The 19,960-nt window shown below is 44.5% G+C and overlaps 1 protein-coding gene across 1 annotated transcript in view; it reads right to left on the reverse strand.

Moving 5' to 3' along the window:
- engase (endo-beta-N-acetylglucosaminidase) overlaps positions 1-19,960 on the reverse strand; it is a 108,236-nt gene that overhangs the window by 21,652 nt on the left and 66,624 nt on the right. The window contains 1 exon segment of the mRNA XM_084328604.1: positions 247-389. Coding sequence (XP_084184730.1) covers positions 247-389 — 143 coding nt within the window.

Raw genomic sequence — 19,960 nt, forward strand, 5'->3', positions numbered from 1 at the left:
GCTAGCTTACTGGTAGATGACCTTACATAGAGGTAAGACTGCTGAAACTTGATACCAATATCCTCTCTGTGCGTTCAGTAGAAAACTCCCCAGCTACATGCTAGCCTAGCTTAGCACAATGAATGGAAGTGGATGATAAGTGGCTAGCCTAGATGTTGACCAAGTAACACCTATCCCGAAGTTCTAAGCTATGCTAGCCACAAAGATAATAAAAACGAGGTTCAAATGACCAGGTCAGAGACATACTTGGAATTTCCTGGACCCCTGTGTGTGAGCAGAGCGTAGCATCTGCGGTTCTCAGCTCCAGGGACACTGTGATCCCTGTGGACGGCTTGTAGATGAGGGACACCAGGGTCCTGGGAGCCAGAGGCACCTGGAGAGAGAAGATCCTGAGGAAAAAGCCAGAGAGAGAGCGCATGAAGAACAGAGAGAGAGCATGAAGAACAGAGAGAGAGCATGAAGAACAGAGAGAGAGCATGAAGAACAGAGAGAGCATGAAGAACAGAGAGAGAGAGCATGAAGAACAGAGAGAGAGCATGAAGAACATGAAGAACAGAGAGAGCATGAAGAACAGAGAGAGCATGAAGAACAGAGAGAGCATGAAGAACAGAGAGCATGAAGAACAGAGAGAGAGCATGAAGAACAGAGAGAGAGCATGAAGAACAGAGAGAGCATGAAGAACAGAGAGAGCATGAAGAACAGAGAGAGAGCATGAAGAACAGAGAGAGAGCATGAAGAACAGAGAGAGCATGAAGAACAGAGAGAGCATGAAGAACAGAGAGAGAGCATGAAGAACAGAGAGAGAGCATGAAGAACAGAGAGAGCATGAAGAACAGAGAGAGCATGAAGAACAGAGAGAGCATGAAGAACAGAGAGAGAGCATGAAGAACAGAGAGAGAGCATGAAGAACAGAGAGAGCATGAAGAACAGAGAGAGAGCATGAAGAACAGAGAGAGAGCATGAAGAACAGAGAGAGAGCATGAAGAACAGAGAGAGCATGAAGAACAGAGAGAGCATGAAGAACAGAGAGAGAGCATGAAGAACAGAGAGAGAGCATGAAGAACAGAGAGAGCATGAAGAACAGAGAGAGCATGAAGAACAGAGAGAGCATGAAGAACAGAGAGAGAGCATGAAGAACAGAGAGAGAGCATGAAGAACAGAGAGAGCATGAAGAACAGAGAGAGAGCATGAAGAACAGAGAGAGAGCATGAAGAACAGAGAGAGAGCATGAAGAACAGAGAGAGCATGAAGAACAGAGAGAGAGCATGAAGAACAGAGAGAGAGCATGAAGAACAGAGAGAGAGCATGAAGAACAGAGAGAGAGCATGAAGAACAGGAAGAGCATGAAGAACAGAGAGAGAGCATGAAGAACAGAGAGAGAGAGCATGAAGAACAGAGAGAGACCATGAAGAACAGAGAGAGCATGAAGGACAGAGATAGCATGAAGAACAGAGAGAGCATGAAGAACAGAGAGAGCATGAAGAACAGAGAGAGCATGAAGAACAGAGAGAGAGCATGAAGAACAGAGAGAGCATGAAGAACAGAGAGAGAGCATGAAGAACAGAGAGAGCATGTAGAACAGAGAGAGCATGAAGAACAGAGAGAGACCATGAAGAACAGAGAGAGAGAGCATGAAGAACAGAGAGAGAGAGCATGCAGAACAGAGAGAGAGCATGAAGAACAGAGAGAGAGAGCATGAAGAACAGAGAGAGAGAGCATGAAGAACAGAGAGAGAGCATGAAGAACAGAGAGAGCATGAAGAACAGAGAGAGCATGAAGAACAGAGAGAGAGCATGAAGAACAGAGAGAGCATGAAGAACAGAGAGAGAGCATGAAGAACAGAGAGAGAGCATGAAGAACAGAAAGAGCATGAAGAACAGAGAGAGCATGAAGAACAAAGAGAGAGCATGACGAACAGAGAGAGCATGAAGAACAGAGAGAGAGAGCATGAAGAACAGAGAGACCATGAAGAACAGAGAGAGCATGAAGAACAGAGAGAGCATGAAGAACAGAGAGAGCATGAAGAACAGAGAGAGAGCATGAAGAACAGAGAGAGAGCATGAAGAACAGAGAGAGAGCATGAAGAACAGAGAGAGAGAGCATGAAGAACAGAGAGAGCATGAAGAACAGAGAGAGAGCATGAAGAACAGAGAGAGAGCATGAAGAACAGAGAGAGCATGAAGAACAGAGAGAGAGCATGAAGAACAGAGAGAGAGCATGAAGAACAGAGAGAGAGCATGAAGAACAGAGAGAGAGAGCATGAAGAACAGAGAGAGAGAGCATGAAGAACAGAGAGAGAGCATGAAGAACAGAGAGAGCATGAAGAACAGAGAGAGAGCATGAAGAACAGAGAGAGAGCATGAAGAACAGAGAGAGAGCATGAAGAACAGAGAGAGCATGAAGAACAGAGAGAGAGCATGAAGAACAGAGAGAGCATGAAGAACAGAGAGAGCATGAAGAACAGAGAGAGAGCATGAAGAACAGAGAGAGCATGAAGAACAGAAAGAGAGCATGAAGAACAGAGAGAGAGCATGAAGAACAGAGAGAGCATGAAGAACAGAGAGAGAGCATGAAGAACAGAGAGAGAGCATGAAGAACAGAGAGAGCATGAAGAACAGAGAGAGAGCATGAAGAACAGAGAGAGCATGAAGAACAGAGAGAGCATGAAGAACAGAGAGAGCATGAAGAACAGAGAGAGAGAGCATGAAGAACAGAGAGAGAGCATGAAGAACAGAGAGAGCATGAAGAACAGAGAGAGAGCATGAAGAACAGAGAGAGAGCATGAAGAACAGAGAGAGCATGAAGAACAGAGAGAGAGCATGAAGAACAGAGAGAGCATGAAGAACAGAGAGAGAGCATGAAGAACAGAGAGAGAGCATGAAGAACAGAGAGAGCATGAAGAACAGAGAGAGCATGAAGAACAGAGAGAGAGCATGAAGAACAGAGAGAGCATGAAGAACAGAGAGAGCATGAAGAACAGAGAGAGAGCATGAAGAACAGAGAGAGCATGAAGAACAGAAAGAGAGCATGAAGAACAGAGAGAGAGCATGAAGAACAGAGAGAGAGCATGAAGAACAGAGAGAGAGCATGAAGAACAGAGAGAGAGCATGACGAACAGAGAGAGCATGAAGAACAGAGAGAGAGCATGAAGAACAGAGAGAGCATGAAGAACAGAGAGAGCATGAAGAACAGAGAGAGAGCATGAAGAACAGAGAGAGCATGAAGAACAGAGAGAGCATGAAGAACAGAGAGAGAGCATGAAGAACAGAGAGAGCATGAAGAACAGAGAGAGCATGAAGAACAGAGAGAGAGCATGAAGAACAGAGAGCATGAAGAACAGAGAGAGCATGAAGAACAGAGAGAGAGCATGACGAACAGAGAGAGAGCATGAAGAACAGAGAGAGCATGAAGAACAGAGAGAGAGCATGAAGAACAGAGAGAGCATGAAGAACAGAAAGAGAGCATGAAGAACAGAGAGAGAGCATGAAGAACAGAGAGAGCATGAAGAACAGAGAGAGAGCATGAAGAACAGAGAGAGCATGAAGAACAGAGAGAGCATGAAGAACAGAGAGAGCATGAAGAACAGAGAGAGAGCATGAAGAACAGAGAGAGAGCATGAAGAACAGAGAGAGCATGAAGAACAGAGAGAGAGCATGAAGAACAGAGAGAGAGCATGAAGAACAGAGAGAGAGCATGAAGAACAGAGAGAGCATGAAGAACAGAGAGAGCGCATGAAGAACAGAGAGAGCATGAAGAACAGAGAGAGCATGAAGAACAGAGAGAGAGCATGAAGAACAGAGAGAGCATGAAGAACAGAGAGAGCATGAAGAACAGAGAGAGAGCATGAACAGAGGGAGCATGAAGAACAGAGAGAGCATGAAGAACAGAGAGAGAGCATGAAGAACAGAGAGAGCATGAAGAACAGAAAGAGAGCATGAAGAACAGAGAGAGCATGAAGAACAGAAAGAGAGCATGAAGAACAGAGAGAGAGCATGAAGAACAGAGAGAGAGCATGAAGAACAGAGAGAGAGCATGAAGAACAGAGAGAGCATGAAGAACAGAGAGAGAGCATGAAGAACAGAGAGAGCATGAAGAACAGAGAGAGCATGAAGAACAGAGAGAGAGCATGAAGAACAGAGAGAGCATGAAGAACAGAGAGAGCATGAAGAACAGAGAGAGAGCATGAAGAACAGAGAGAGAGCAGGAAGAACAGAGAGAGCATGAAGAACAGAGAGAGAGCATGAAGAACAGAGAGAGCATGAAGAACAGAAAGAGAGCATGAAGAACAGAGAGAGAGCATGAAGAACAGAGAGAGCATGAAGAACAGAGAGAGAGCATGAAGAACAGAGAGAGAGCATGAAGAACAGAGAGAGAGCATGAAGAACAGAGAGAGCATGAAGAACAGAGAGAGCATGAAGAACAGAGAGAGAGAGCATGAAGAACAGAGAGAGAGCATGAAGAACAGAGAGAGAGCATGAAGAACAGAGAGAGAGCATGAAGAACAGAGAGAGAGCATGAAGAACAGAGAGAGAGCATGAAGAACAGAGAGAGAGCATGAAGAACAGAGAGAGGGCATGAAGAACAGAGAGAGCATGAAGAACAGAGAGAGAGCATGAAGAACAGAGAGAGCATGAAGAACAGAGAGAGCATGAAGAACAGAGAGAGCATGAAGAACAGAGAGAGCATGAAGAACAGAGAGAGCATGAAGAACAGAGAGAGCATGAAGAACAGAGAGAGAGCATGAAGAACAGAGAGAGAGCATGAAGAACAGAGAGAGAGCATGAAGAACAGAGAGCATGGAGAACAGAAAGAGAGCATGAAGAACAGAGAGAGAGCATGAAGAACAGAGAGAGCATGAAGAACAGAGAGAGCACGAAGAACAGAGAGAGAGCATGAAGAACAGAGAGAGCATGAAGAACAGAGAGAGAGCATGAAGAACAGAGAGAGCATGAAGAACAGAGAGAGCATGAAGAACAGAGAGCATGAAGAACAGAGAGCGAGCATGAAGAACAGAGAGAGAGCATGAAGAACAGAGAGAGAGCATGAAGAACAGAGAGAGAGCATGAATAACAGAGAGAGCATGAAGAACAGAGACAGAGCATGAAGAACAGAGAGAGCATGAAGAACAGAGAGAGAGCATGAAGAACAGAGAGAGAGCATGAAGAACAGAGAGAGAGAATGAAGAACAGAGAGAGCATGAAGAACAGAGAAAGAGCATGAAGAACAGAGAGAGAATGAAGAACAGAGAGAGCATGAAGAACAGAGAAAGAGCATGAAGAACAGAGAGAGAGAATGAAGAACAGAGAGAGCATGAAGAACAGAGAAAGAGCACGAAGAACAGAGAGAGAGCATGAAGAACAGAGAGAGCATGAAGAACAGAGAAAGAACATGAAGAACAGAGAGAGAGCATGAAGAACAGAGAGAGCATGCAGAACAGAGAGAGAGCATGAAGAACAGAGAGAGCATGAAGAACAGAGAAAGAGCATGACGAACAGAGAGAGAGCATGAAGAACAGAGAGAGCATGAAGAACAGAGAGAGAGCATGAAGAACAGAGAGAGCATGAAGAACAGAGATAGAGCATGAAGAACAGAGATAGAGCATGAAGAACAGAGATAGAGCATGAAGAACAGAGAGAGATCATGAAGAACATAGAGAGAGCATGAAGAACAGAGAGAGCATGAAGAACAGAGAGAGCATGAAGAACAGAGAGAGCATGAAGAACAGAGAGAGAGAGCATGAAGAACAGAGAGAGAGCATGAAGAACAGAGAGAGAGCATGAAGAACAGAGAGAGCATGAAGAACAGAGAGAGCATGAAGAACAGAGAGAGAGCATGAAGAACAGAGAGAGAGCATGAAGAACAGAGAGAGAGCATGAAGAACAGAGAGAGCATGAAGAACAGAGAGAGAGAGCATGAAGAACAGAGAGAGAGCATGAAGAACAGAGAGAGCATGAAGAACAGAGAGAGAGCATGAATAACAGAGAGAGAGCATGAAGAACAGAGAGAGCATGAAGAACAGAGACAGAGCATGAAGAACAGAGAGAGCATGAAGAACAGAGAGAGCATGAAGAACAGAGAGAGAGCATGAAGAACAGAGAGAGAGCATGAAGAACAGAGAGAGCATGAAGAACAGAGAGAGAGCATGAAGAACAGAGAGAGCATGAAGAACAGAAAGAGAGCATGAAGAACAGAGAGAGAGCATGAAGAACAGAGAGAGCATGAAGAACAGAGAGAGAGCATGAAGAACAGAGAGAGAGCATGAAGAACAGAGAGAGCATGAAGAACAGAGAGAGAGCATGAAGAACAGAGAGAGCATGAAGAACAGAGAGAGCATGAAGAACAGAGAGCATGAAGAACAGAGAGAGAGAGCATGAAGAACAGAGAGAGAGCATGAAGAACAGAGAGAGAGAGCATGAAGAACAGAGAGAGAGCATGAAGAACAGAGAGAGAGCATGAAGAACAGAGAGAGAGCATGACGAACAGAGAGAGAGCATGAAGAACAGAGAGAGCATGAAGAACAGAGAGAGAGCATGAAGAACAGAGAGAGCATGAAGAACAGAGATAGAGCATGAAGAACAGAGATAGAGCATGAAGAACAGAGATAGAGCATGAAGAACAGAGAGAGATCATGAAGAACATAGAGAGAGCATGAAGAACAGAGAGAGCATGAAGAACAGAGAGAGCATGAAGAACAGAGAGAGCATGAAGAACAGAGAGAGAGAGCATGAAGAACAGAGAGAGAGCATGAAGAACAGAGAGAGAGCATGAAGAACAGAGAGAGCATGAAGAACAGAGAGAGAGCATGAAGAACAGAGAGAGAGCATGAAGAACAGAGAGAGAGCATGAAGAACAGAGAGAGAGCATGAAGAACAGAGAGAGCATGAAGAACAGAGAGAGAGAGAGCATGAAGAACAGAGAGAGAGCATGAAGAACAGAGAGAGCATGAAGAACAGAGAGAGAGCATGAAGAACAGAGAGAGAGCATGAAGAACAGAGAGAGCATGAAGAACAGAGACAGAGCATGAAGAACAGAGAGAGCATGAAGAACAGAGAGAGCATGAAGAACAGAGAGAGAGCATGAAGAACAGAGAGAGAGCATGAAGAACAGAGAGAGCATGAAGAACAGAGAGAGAGCATGAAGAACAGAGAGAGCATGAAGAACAGAAAGAGAGCATGAAGAACAGAGAGAGCATGAAGAACAGAGAGAGCATGAAGAACAGAGAGAGAGCATGAAGAACAGAGAGAGAGCATGAAGAACAGAGAGAGCATGAAGAACAGAGAGAGAGCATGAAGAACAGAGAGAGCATGAAGAACAGAGAGAGCATGAAGAACAGAGAGCATGAAGAACAGAGAGAGAGCATGAAGAACAGAGAGAGAGCATGAAGAACAGAGAGAGAGAGCATGAAGAACAGAGAGAGAGCATGAAGAACAGAGAGAGAGCATGAAGAACAGAGAGAGAGCATGACGAACAGAGAGAGAGCATGAAGAACAGAGAGAGCATGAAGAACAGAGAGAGCATGAAGTACAGAGAGAGAGCATGAAGAACAGAGAGAGAGCATGAAGAACAGAGAGAGCATGAAGAACAGAGAGAGAGCATGAAGAACAGAGAGAGCATGAAGAACAGAAAGAGAGCATGAAGAACAGAGAGAGCATGAAGAACAGAGAGAACATGAAGAACAGAGAGAGAGCATGAAGAACAGAGAGAGAGCACGAAGAACAGAGAGAGAGCATGAAGAACAGAGAGAGCATGAAGAACAGAGAAAGAACATGAAGAACAGAGAGAGAGCATGAAGAACAGAGAGAGCATGAAGAACAGAGAGAGAGCATGAAGAACAGAGAGAGCATGAAGAACAGAGAAAGAGCATGAAGAACAGAGAGAGAGCATGAAGAACAGAGAGAGCATGAATAACAGAGAGAGAGCATGAAGAACAGAGAGAGCATGAAGAACAGAGATAGAGCATGAAGAACAGAGATAGAGCATGACGAACAGAGATAGAGCATGAAGAACAGAGAGAGAGCATGAAGAACAGAGAGAGAGCATGAAGAACAGAGAGAGCATGAAGAACAGAGAGAGAGCATGAAGAACAGAGAGAGCATGAAGAACAGAGAGAGCATGAAGAACAGAGAGAGCATGAAGAACAGAGAGAGCATGAAGAACAGAGAGAGAGCATGAAGAACAGAGAGAGAGCATGAAGAACAGAGAGAGAGCATGAAGAACAGAGAGAGCATGAAGAACAGAGAGAGAGCATGAAGAACAGAGAGAGAGCATGAAGAACAGAGAGAGAGCATGAAGAACAGAGAGAGAGCATGAAGAACAGAGAGAGAGCATGAAGAACAGAGAGAGCATGAAGAACAGAGAGAGAGCATGAAGAACAGAGAGAGCATGAAGAACAGAGAGAGCATGAAGAACAGAGAGAGAGCATGAAGAATAGAGAGAGCATGAAGAACAGAGAGAGAGCATGAAGAACAGAGAGAGCATGAAGAACAGAGAGAGCATGAAGAACAGAGAGAGAGCATGAAGAACAGAGAGAGATCATGAAGAACAGAGAGAGAGCATGAAGAACAGAGAGAGAGCATGAAGAACAGAGAGAGAGCATGAAGAACAGAGAGAGAGCATGAAGAACAGAGAGAGCATGAAGAACAGAGAGAGAGCATGAAGAACAGAGAGAGAGCATGAAGAACAGAGAGAGAGCATGAAGAACAGAGAGAGAGCATGAAGAACAGAGAGAGCATGAAGAACAGAGAGAGAGCATGAAGAACAGAGAGAGAGCATGAAGAACAGAGAGAGCATGAAGAACAGAGAGAGAGCATGAAGAACAGAGAGAGCATGAAGAACAGAGAGAGCATGAAGAACAGAGAGAGCATGAAGAACAGAGAGAGAGAGCATGAAGAACAGAGAGAGCATGAAGAACAGAGAGAGAGCATGACGAACAGAGAGAGAGCATGAAGAACAGAGAGAGCATGAAGAACAGAGAGAGAGCATGAAGAACAGAGAGAGCATGAAGAACAGAAAGAGAGCATGAAGAACAGAGAGAGAGAGCATGAAGAACAGAGAGAGCATGAAGAACAGAGAGATAGCATGAAGAACAGAGAGAGAGCATGAAGAACAGAGAGAGCATGAAGAACAGAGAGAGAGCATGAAGAACAGAGAGAGAGAGCATGAAGAACAGAGAGAGCATGAAGAACAGAGAGAGCATGAAAACAGAGAGAGAGCATGAAAAACAGAGAGAGCATGAAGAACAGAGAGAGAGCATGAAGAACAGAGAGAGAGCATGAAGAACAGAGAGAGCATGAAGAACAGAGAGAGAGAGCATGAAGAACAGAGAGAGCATGAAGAACAGAGAGAGAGCATGAAGAACAGAGAGAGAGCATGAAGAACAGAGAGAGCATGAAGAGCAGAGAGAGAGCATGAAGAACAGAGAGAGCATGAAGAACAGAGAGAGCATGAAGAACAGAGAGAGACCATGAAGAACAGAGAGAACAGAGAGAGAGAGCATGAAGAACAGAGAGAGAGCATGAAGAACAGAGAGAGAGCATGAAGAACAGAGAGAGCATGAAGAACAGAGAGAGAGCATGAAGAACAGAGAGAGAGCATGAAGAACAGAGAGAGAGCATGAAGAACAGAGAGCATGAAGAACAGAGAGAGCATGAAGAACAGAGAGAGAGAGCATGAATAACAGAGAGAGAGCATGAAGAACAGAGAGAGAGCATGAAGAACAGAGAGAGCATGAAGAACAGAGAGAGAGCATGAAGAACAGAGAGAGAGCATGAAGAACAGATAGAGAGCATGAAAAACAGAGAGAGCATGAAGAACAGAGAGAGAGCATGAAGAACAGAGAGAGAGCATGAAGAACAGAGAGAGAGCATGAAGAACAGAAAGAGAGAGCATGAAGAACAGAGAGAGAGCATGAAGAACAGAGAGAGAGCATGAAGAACAGATAGAGAGCATGAAGAACAGAGAGAGCATGAAGAACAGAGAGAGAGCATGAAGAACAGAGAGAGAGCATGAAGAACAGAAAGAGAGAGCATGAAGAACAGAGAGAGAGCATGAAGAACAGAGAGAGCATGAAGAACAGAGAGAGAGCATGAAGAACAGAGAGAGAGCATGAAGAACAGAGAGAGAGAGCATGAAGAACAGAGAGAGAGCATGACGAACAGAGAGAGCATGAAGAACAGAGAGAGAGCATGAAGAACAGAGAGAGAGCATGAAGAACAGAGAGAGAGCATGAAGAACAGAGAGAGAGCATGAAGAACAGAGAGAGAGCATGAAGAACAGAGAGAGAGAGCATGAAGAACAGAGAGAGAGCATGAAGAACAGAGAGCATGAAGAACAGAGAGAGCATGAAGAACAGAGATAGCATGAAGAACAGAGAGAGCATGAAGAACAGAGAGAGCATGAAGAACAGAGAGAGCATGAAGAACAGAGAGAGAGCATGAAGAACAGAGAGAAAGCATGAAGAACAGAGAGAGAGCATGAAGAACAGAGAGAGCATGAAGAACAGAGAGAGAGCATGAAGAACAGAGAGAGAGCATGAAGAACAGAGAGAGAGCATGAAGAACAGAGAGAGCATAAAGAACAGAGAGAGAGCATCAAGAACAGAGAGAGAGAGCATGCAGAACAGAGAGAGAGCATGAAGAACAGAGAGAGCATGAATAACAGAGAGAGAGAGCATGAAGAACAGAGAGAGAGCATGAAGAACAGAGAGAGAGCATGAAGAACAGAGAGAGCATGAAGAACAGAGAGAGAGCATGAAGAACAGAGAGAGAGCATGAAGAACAGAGAGAGAGCATGAAGAACAGAGAGAGAGAGCATGAAGAACAGAGAGAGAGCATGAAGAACAGAGAGAGAGCATGAAGAACAGAACAGAGAGAGAGCATGAAGAACAGAGAGAGAGCATGAAGAACAGAGAGAGAGCATGAAGAACAGAACAGAGAGAGCGCATGAAGAACAGAGAGAGCATGAAGAACAGAGAGAGAGCATGAAGAACAGAGAGAGAGCATGAAGAACAGAGAGAGCATGAAGAACAGAGAGAGAGAGCATGAAGAACAGAGAGAGCATGAAGAACAGAGAGAGAGCATGACGAACAGAGAGAGAGCATGAAGAACAGAGAGAGCATGAAGAACAGAGAGAGAGCATGAAGAACAGAGAGAGCATGAAGAACAGAAAGAGAGCATGAAGAACAGAGAGAGAGAGCATGAAGAACAGAGAGAGCATGAAGAACAGAGAGATAGCATGAAGAACAGAGAGAGAGCATGAAGAACAGAGAGAGCATGAAGAACAGAGAGAGAGCATGAAGAACAGAGAGAGAGAGCATGAAGAACAGAGAGAGCATGAAGAACAGAGAGAGCATGAAAACAGAGAGAGAGCATGAAAAACAGAGAGAGCATGAAGAACAGAGAGAGAGCATGAAGAACAGAGAGAGAGCATGAAGAACAGAGAGAGCATGAAGAACAGAGAGAGAGCATGAAGAACAGAGAGAGCATGAAGAACAGAGAGAGAGCATGAAGAACAGAGAGAGAGCATGAAGAACAGAGAGAGCATGAAGAGCAGAGAGAGAGCATGAAGAACAGAGAGAGCATGAAGAACAGAGAGAGCATGAAGAACAGAGAGAGACCATGAAGAACAGAGAGAACAGAGAGAGAGAGCATGAAGAACAGAGAGAGAGCATGAAGAACAGAGAGAGAGCATGAAGAACAGAGAGAGCATGAAGAACAGAGAGAGAGCATGAAGAACAGAGAGAGAGCATGAAGAACAGAGAGAGAGCATGAAGAACAGAGAGCATGAAGAACAGAGAGAGCATGAAGAACAGAGAGAGAGAGCATGAATAACAGAGAGAGAGCATGAAGAACAGAGAGAGAGCATGAAGAACAGAGAGAGCATGAAGAACAGAGAGAGAGCATGAAGAACAGAGAGAGAGCATGAAGAACAGATAGAGAGCATGAAAAACAGAGAGAGCATGAAGAACAGAGAGAGAGCATGAAGAACAGAGAGAGAGCATGAAGAACAGAGAGAGAGCATGAAGAACAGAAAGAGAGAGCATGAAGAACAGAGAGAGAGCATGAAGAACAGAGAGAGAGCATGAATAACAGATATAGAGCATGAAGAACAGAGAGAGCATGAAGAACAGAGAGAGCATGAAGAACAGAGAGAGAGCATGAAGAACAGAGAGAGCATGAAGAACAGAGAGAGCATGAAGAACAGAGAGAGAGCATGAAGAATAGAGAGAGCATGAAGAACAGAGAGAGAGCATGAAGAACAGAGAGAGCATGAAGAACAGAGAGAGCATGAAGAACAGAGAGAGAGCATGAAGAACAGAGAGAGCATGAAGAACAGAGAGAGCATGAAGAACAGAGAGAGAGCATGAAGAACAGAGAGAGATCATGAAGAACAGAGAGAGAGCATGAAGAACAGAGAGAGAGCATGAAGAACAGAGAGAGAGCATGAAGAACAGAGAGAGAGCATGAAGAACAGAGAGAGCATGAAGAACAGAGAGAGAGCATGAAGAACAGAGAGAGAGCATGAAGAACAGAGAGAGAGCATGAAGAACAGAGAGAGAGCATGAAGAACAGAGAGAGCATGAAGAACAGAGAGAGAGCATGAAGAACAGAGAGAGAGCATGAAGAACAGAGAGAGCATGAAGAACAGAGAGAGAGCATGAAGAACAGAGAGAGCATGAAGAACAGAGAGAGCATGAAGAACAGAGAGAGCATGAAGAACAGAGAGAGAGAGCATGAAGAACAGAGAGAGCATGAAGAACAGAGAGAGAGCATGACGAACAGAGAGAGAGCATGAAGAACAGAGAGAGCATGAAGAACAGAGAGAGAGCATGAAGAACAGAGAGAGCATGAAGAACAGAAAGAGAGCATGAAGAACAGAGAGAGAGAGCATGAAGAACAGAGAGATCATGAAGAACAGAGAGATAGCATGAAGAACAGAGAGAGAGCATGAAGAACAGAGAGAGCATGAAGAACAGAGAGAGAGCATGAAGAACAGAGAGAGAGAGCATGAAGAACAGAGAGAGCATGAAGAACAGAGAGAGCATGAAAACAGAGAGAGAGCATGAAAAACAGAGAGAGCATGAAGAACAGAGAGAGAGCATGAAGAACAGAGAGAGAGCATGAAGAACAGAGAGAGCATGAAGAACAGAGAGAGAGAGCATGAAGAACAGAGAGAGCATGAAGAACAGAGAGAGAGCATGAAGAACAGAGAGAGAGCATGAAGAACAGAGAGAGCATGAAGAGCAGAGAGAGAGCATGAAGAACAGAGAGAGCATGAAGAACAGAGAGAGCATGAAGAACAGAGAGAGACCATGAAGAACAGAGAGAACAGAGAGAGAGAGCATGAAGAACAGAGAGAGAGCATGAAGAACAGAGAGAGAGCATGAAGAACAGAGAGAGCATGAAGAACAGAGAGAGAGCATGAAGAACAGAGAGAGAGCATGAAGAACAGAGAGAGAGCATGAAGAACAGAGAGCATGAAGAACAGAGAGAGCATGAAGAACAGAGAGAGAGAGCATGAATAACAGAGAGAGAGCATGAAGAACAGAGAGAGAGCATGAAGAACAGAGAGAGCATGAAGAACAGAGAGAGAGCATGAAGAACAGAGAGAGAGCATGAAGAACAGATAGAGAGCATGAAAAACAGAGAGAGCATGAAGAACAGAGAGAGAGCATGAAGAACAGAGAGAGAGCATGAAGAACAGAGAGAGAGCATGAAGAACAGAAAGAGAGAGCATGAAGAACAGAGAGAGAGCATGAAGAACAGAGAGAGAGCATGAAGAACAGATAGAGAGCATGAAGAACAGAGAGAGCATGAAGAACAGAGAGAGAGCATGAAGAACAGAGAGAGAGCATGAAGAACAGAAAGAGAGAGCATGAAGAACAGAGAGAGAGCATGAAGAACAGAGAGAGCATGAAGAACAGAGAGAGAGCATGAAGAACAGAGAGAGAGCATGAAGAACAGAGAGAGAGAGCATGAAGAACAGAGAGAGAGCATGACGAACAGAGAGAGCATGAAGAACAGAGAGAGAGCATGAAGAACAGAGAGAGAGCATGAAGAACAGAGAGAGAGCATGAAGAACAGAGAGAGAGCATGAAGAACAGAGAGAGAGCATGAAGAACAGAGAGAGAGAGCATGAAGAACAGAGAGAGAGCATGAAGAACAGAGAGCATGAAGAACAGAGAGAGCATGAAGAACAGAGATAGCATGAAGAACAGAGAGAGCATGAAGAACAGAGAGAGCATGAAGAACAGAGAGAGCATGAAGAACAGAGAGAGAGCATGAAGAACAGAGAGAAAGCATGAAGAACAGAGAGAGAGCATGAAGAACAGAGAGAGCATGAAGAACAGAGAGAGAGCATGAAGAACAGAGAGAGAGCATGAAGAACAGAGAGAGAGCATGAAGAACAGAGAGAGCATAAAGAACAGAGAGAGAGCATCAAGAACAGAGAGAGAGAGCATGCAGAACAGAGAGAGAGCATGAAGAACAGAGAGAGCATGAATAACAGAGAGAGAGAGCATGAAGAACAGAGAGAGAGCATGAAGAACAGAGAGAGAGCATGAAGAACAGAGAGAGCATGAAGAACAGAGAGAGAGCATGAAGAACAGAGAGAGAGCATGAAGAACAGAGAGAGAGCATGAAGAACAGAGAGAGAGAGCATGAAGAACAGAGAGAGAGCATGAAGAACAGAGAGAGAGCATGAAGAACAGAACAGAGAGAGAGCATGAAGAACAGAGAGAGAGCATGAAGAACAGAGAGAGAGCATGAAGAACAGAACAGAGAGAGCGCATGAAGAACAGAGAGAGCATGAAGAACAGAGAGAGAGCATGAAGAACAGAGAGAGAGCATGAAGAACAGAGAGAGCATGAAGAACAGAGAGAGAGAGCATGAAGAACAGAGAGAGCATGAAGAACAGAGAGAGAGCATGACGAACAGAGAGAGAGCATGAAGAACAGAGAGAGCATGAAGAACAGAGAGAGAGCATGAAGAACAGAGAGAGCATGAAGAACAGAAAGAGAGCATGAAGAACAGAGAGAGAGAGCATGAAGAACAGAGAGAGCATGAAGAACAGAGAGATAGCATGAAGAACAGAGAGAGAGCATGAAGAACAGAGAGAGCATGAAGAACAGAGAGAGAGCATGAAGAACAGAGAGAGAGAGCATGAAGAACAGAGAGAGCATGAAGAACAGAGAGAGCATGAAAACAGAGAGAGAGCATGAAAAACAGAGAGAGCATGAAGAACAGAGAGAGAGCATGAAGAACAGAGAGAGAGCATGAAGAACAGAGAGAGCATGAAGAACAGAGAGAGAGCATGAAGAACAGAGAGAGCATGAAGAACAGAGAGAGAGCATGAAGAACAGAGAGAGAGCATGAAGAACAGAGAGAGCATGAAGAGCAGAGAGAGAGCATGAAGAACAGAGAGAGCATGAAGAACAGAGAGAGCATGAAGAACAGAGAGAGACCATGAAGAACAGAGAGAACAGAGAGAGAGAGCATGAAGAACAGAGAGAGAGCATGAAGAACAGAGAGAGAGCATGAAGAACAGAGAGAGCATGAAGAACAGAGAGAGAGCATGAAGAACAGAGAGAGAGCATGAAGAACAGAGAGAGAGCATGAAGAACAGAGAGCATGAAGAACAGAGAGAGCATGAAGAACAGAGAGAGAGAGCATGAATAACAGAGAGAGAGCATGAAGAACAGAGAGAGAGCATGAAGAACAGAGAGAGCATGAAGAACAGAGAGAGAGCATGAAGAACAGAGAGAGAGCATGAAGAACAGATAGAGAGCATGAAAAACAGAGAGAGCATGAAGAACAGAGAGAGAGCATGAAGAACAGAGAGAGAGCATGAAGAACAGAGAGAGAGCATGAAGAACAGAAAGAGAGAGCATGAAGAACAGAGAGAGAGCATGAAGAACAGAGAGAGAGCATGAATAACAGATATAGAGCATGAAGAACAGAGAGAGCATGAAGAACAGAGAGAGAGCATGAAGAACAGAGAGAGAGCATGAAGAACAGAAAGAGAGAGCATGAAGAACAGAGAGAGAGCATGAAGAACAGAGAGAGCATGAAGAACAGAGAGAGAGCATGAAGAACAGAGAGAGAGCATGAAGAACAGAGAGAGAGAGCATGAAGAACAGAGAGAGAGCATGAAGAACAGAGAGAGCATGAAGAACAGAGAGAGAGCATGAAGAACAGAGAGAGAGCATGAAGAACAGAGAGAGAGCATGAAGAACAGAGAGAGAGCATGAAGAACAGAGAGAGAGCATGAAGAACAGAGAGAGAGCATGAAGAACAGAGAGAGAGCATGAAGAACAGAGAGCATGAAGAACAGAGAGAGCATGAAGAACAGAGATAGCATGAAGAACAGAGAGAGCATGAAGAACAGAGAGAGCATGAAGAACAGAGAGAGCATGAAGAACAGAGAGAGAGCATGAAGAACAGAGAGAAAGCATGAAGAACAGAGAGAGAGCATGAAGAACAGAGAGAGCATGAAGAACAGAGAGAGAGCATGAAGAACAGAGAGAGAGCATGAAGAACAGAGAGAGAGAGCATGAAGAACAGAGAGAGCATGAAGAACAGAGAGAGAGCATGAAGAACAGAGAGAGCATGAAGAACAGAGAGAGCATGAAGAACAGAGAGAGAGCATGAAGAACAGAGAGAAAGCATGAAGAACAGAGAGAGAGCATGAAGAACAGAGAGAGAGCATGAAGAACAGAGAGAGAGCATGAAGAACAGAGAGAGCATGAAGAACAGAGAGAGCATGAAGAACAGAGAGAGAGCATGAAGAACAGAGAGAGCATGAAGAACAGAGAGAGAGCATGAAGAACAGAGAGAGAGAGCATGAAGAACAGAGAGAGAGCATGAAGAACAGAGAGAGAGCATGAAGAATAGAGAGAGAGCATGAAGAACAGAGAGAGAGCATGAAGAAGAGAGAGAGCATGAAGAACAGAGAGAGAGCATGAAGAACAGAGAGAGCATGAAGAACAGAGAGAGAGCATGAAGAACAGAGAGAGCATGAAGAACAGAGAGAGAGCATGAAGAACAGAGAGCATGAAGAACAGAGAGAGAGCATGAAGAACAGAGAGAGCATGAAGAACAGAGAGAGAGCATGAATAACAGAGAGAGCATGAAGAACAGAGAGAGAATGAAGAACAGAGAGAGAGCATGAAGAACAGAGAGAGAGCATGAAGAACAGAGAGAGAGAGCATGAAGAACAGAGAGAGCATGAAGAACAGAGAGAGCATGAAGAACAGAGAGAGCATGAAGAACAGAGAGAGAGCATGAAGAACAGAGAGAAAGCATGAAGAACAGAGAGAGAGCATGAAGAACAGAGAGAGCATGAAGAACAGAGAGAGAGCATGAAGAACAGAGAGAGAGCATGAAGAACAGAGAGAGAGCATGAAGAACAAAGAGAGAGAGCATGAAGAACAGAGAGAGCATGAAGAACAGAGAGAGAGCATGAAGAACAGAGAGAGCATGAAGAACAGAGAGAGCATGAAGAACAGAGAGAAAGCATGAAGAACAGAGAGAGAGCATGAAGAACAGAGAGAGAGCATGAAGAACAGAGAGAGAGCATGAAGAACAGAGAGAGACCATGAAGAACAGAGAGAGAGCATGAAGAACAGAGAGAGCATGAAGAACAGAGAAAGAGCATGAAGAACAGAGAGAGAGAGCATGAAGAACAGAGAGAGAGCATGAAGAACAGAGAGAGCATGAAGAATAGAGAGAGAGCATGAAGAACAGAGAGAGAGAGCATGAAGAAGAGAGAGAGCATGAAGAACAGAGAGAGAGCATGAAGAACAGAGAGAGCATGAAGAACAGAGAGAGAGCATGAAGAACAGAGAGAGCATGAAGAACAGAGAGAGAGCATGAAGAACAGAGATAGAGCATGAAGAACAGAGAGAGAGCATGAAGAACAGAGAGAGAGAGCATGAAGAACAGAGAGAGCATGAAGAACAGAGAGAGAGCATGAAGAACAGAGAGAGCATGAAGAACAGAGAGAGCATGAAGAACAGAGAGAGAGCATGAAGAACAGAGAGAGCATGAAGAACAGAGAGAGAGCATGAAGAACAGAGAGAGAGAGCATGAAGAACAGAGAGAGAGCATGAAGAACAGAGAGAGAGCATGAAGAATAGAGAGAGAGCATGAAGAACAGAGAGAGAGAGCATGAAGAAGAGAGAGAGTATGAAGAACAGAGAGAGAGCATGAAGAACAGAGAGAGCATGAAGAACAGAGAGAGAGCATGAAGAACAGAGAGAGCATGAAGAACAGAGAGAGATCATGAAGAACAGAAGAACAGAGAGAGCATGAAGAACAGAGAGAGAGCATGAAGAACAGAGAGAGAGCATGAAGAACAGAGAGAGAGCATGAAGAACAGAGAGAGAGCATGCAGAACAGAGAGAGCATGAAGAACAGAGAGAGAGCATGAAGAACAGAGAGAGAGCATGCAGAACAGAGAGAGCATGAAGAACAGAGAGAGAGCATGAAGAACAGAGAGAGAGCATGAAGAACAGAGAGAGAGCATGAAGAACAGAGAGAGCATGAAGAACAGAGAGAGAGCATGAAGAACAGAAGAACAGAGAGAGCATGAAGAACAGAGAGAGAGCATGAAGAACAGAGAGAGAGCATGAAGAACAGAGAGAGAGCATGAAGAACAGATAGAGAGTATGCAGAACAGAGAGAGCATGAAGAACAGAGAGAGAGCATGAAGAACAGAGAGAGAGAGCATGAAGAACAGAGAGAGCATGAAGAACAGAGAGAGAGAGCATGAAGAACAGAGAGAGCATGAAGAACAGAGAGAGCATGAAGAACAGAGAGAGAGCATGAATAACAGAGAGAGAGAGCATGAAGAACAGAGAGAGAGCATGAAGAACAGAGAGAGCATGAAGAACAGAGAGAGCATGAAGAACAGAGAGAGAGCATGAAGAACAGAGAGAGAGCATGAAGAACAGAGAGAGCATGAAGAACAGAGAGAGCATGAAGAACAGAGAGATAGCATGAAGAACAGAGAGGCATGAAGAACAGAGAGAGCATGAAGAACAGAGAAGCATGAAGAACAGAGAGAGCATGAAGAACAGAGAGAGAGCATGAAGAACAGAGAGAGAGCATGAAGAACAGAGAGAGAGCATGAAGAACAGAGAGAGAGCATGAAGAACAGAGAGAGAGCATGAAGAACAGAGAGAGAGCATGAAGAACAGAAAGAGCATGAAGAACAGAGAGAGCATGAAGAACAGAGAGAGAGCATGAAGAACAGAGAGAGACCATGAAGAACAGAGAGAGCATGAAGAACAGAGAGAGAGAGCATGAAGAACAGAGAAAGCATGAAGAACAGAGAGAGAGCATGAAGAACAGAGAGAGAGCATGAAGAACAGAGAGAGCATGAAGAACAGAGAGAGAGCATGAAGAACAGAGAGAGCATGAAGAACAGAGAGAGCATGAAGAACAGAGAGAGAGCATGAAGAACAGAGAGAGCATGAAGAACAGAGAGAGAGCATGAAGAACAGAGAGAGAGCATGAAGAACAGAGAGAGCATGTAGAACAGAGAGAGCATGAAGAACAGAGAGAGAGAGAGCATGAAGAACAGAGAGAGAGAGAGCATGAAGAACAGAGAGAACATGAAGAACAGAGAGAGAGCATGAAGAACAGAGAGAGCATGAAGAACAGAGAGAGAGCATGAAGAACAGAGAGAGCATGAAGAACAGAGAGAGAGCATGAAGAACAGAGAGAGCATGAAGAACATAGAGAGAGCATGAATAACAGAGAGAGCATGAAGAACAGAGAGAGAGCATGAAGAACAGAGAGAGCATGAAGAACAGAGAGAGAGCATGAAGAACAGAGAGAGCATAAAGAACAGAGAGAGAGCATCAAGAACAGAGAGAGAGCATGAAGAACATAGAGAGCATGAAGAACAGAGAGAGAGCATGAAGAACAGAGAGAGCATGAAGAACAGAGAGAGAGCATGA

This window comes from Notolepis coatsorum (genome assembly GCF_963971535.1).
Source record: "Notolepis coatsorum genome assembly, chromosome: 14".
Taxonomy (NCBI): Eukaryota; Metazoa; Chordata; class Actinopteri; order Aulopiformes; family Paralepididae; genus Notolepis; species Notolepis coatsorum.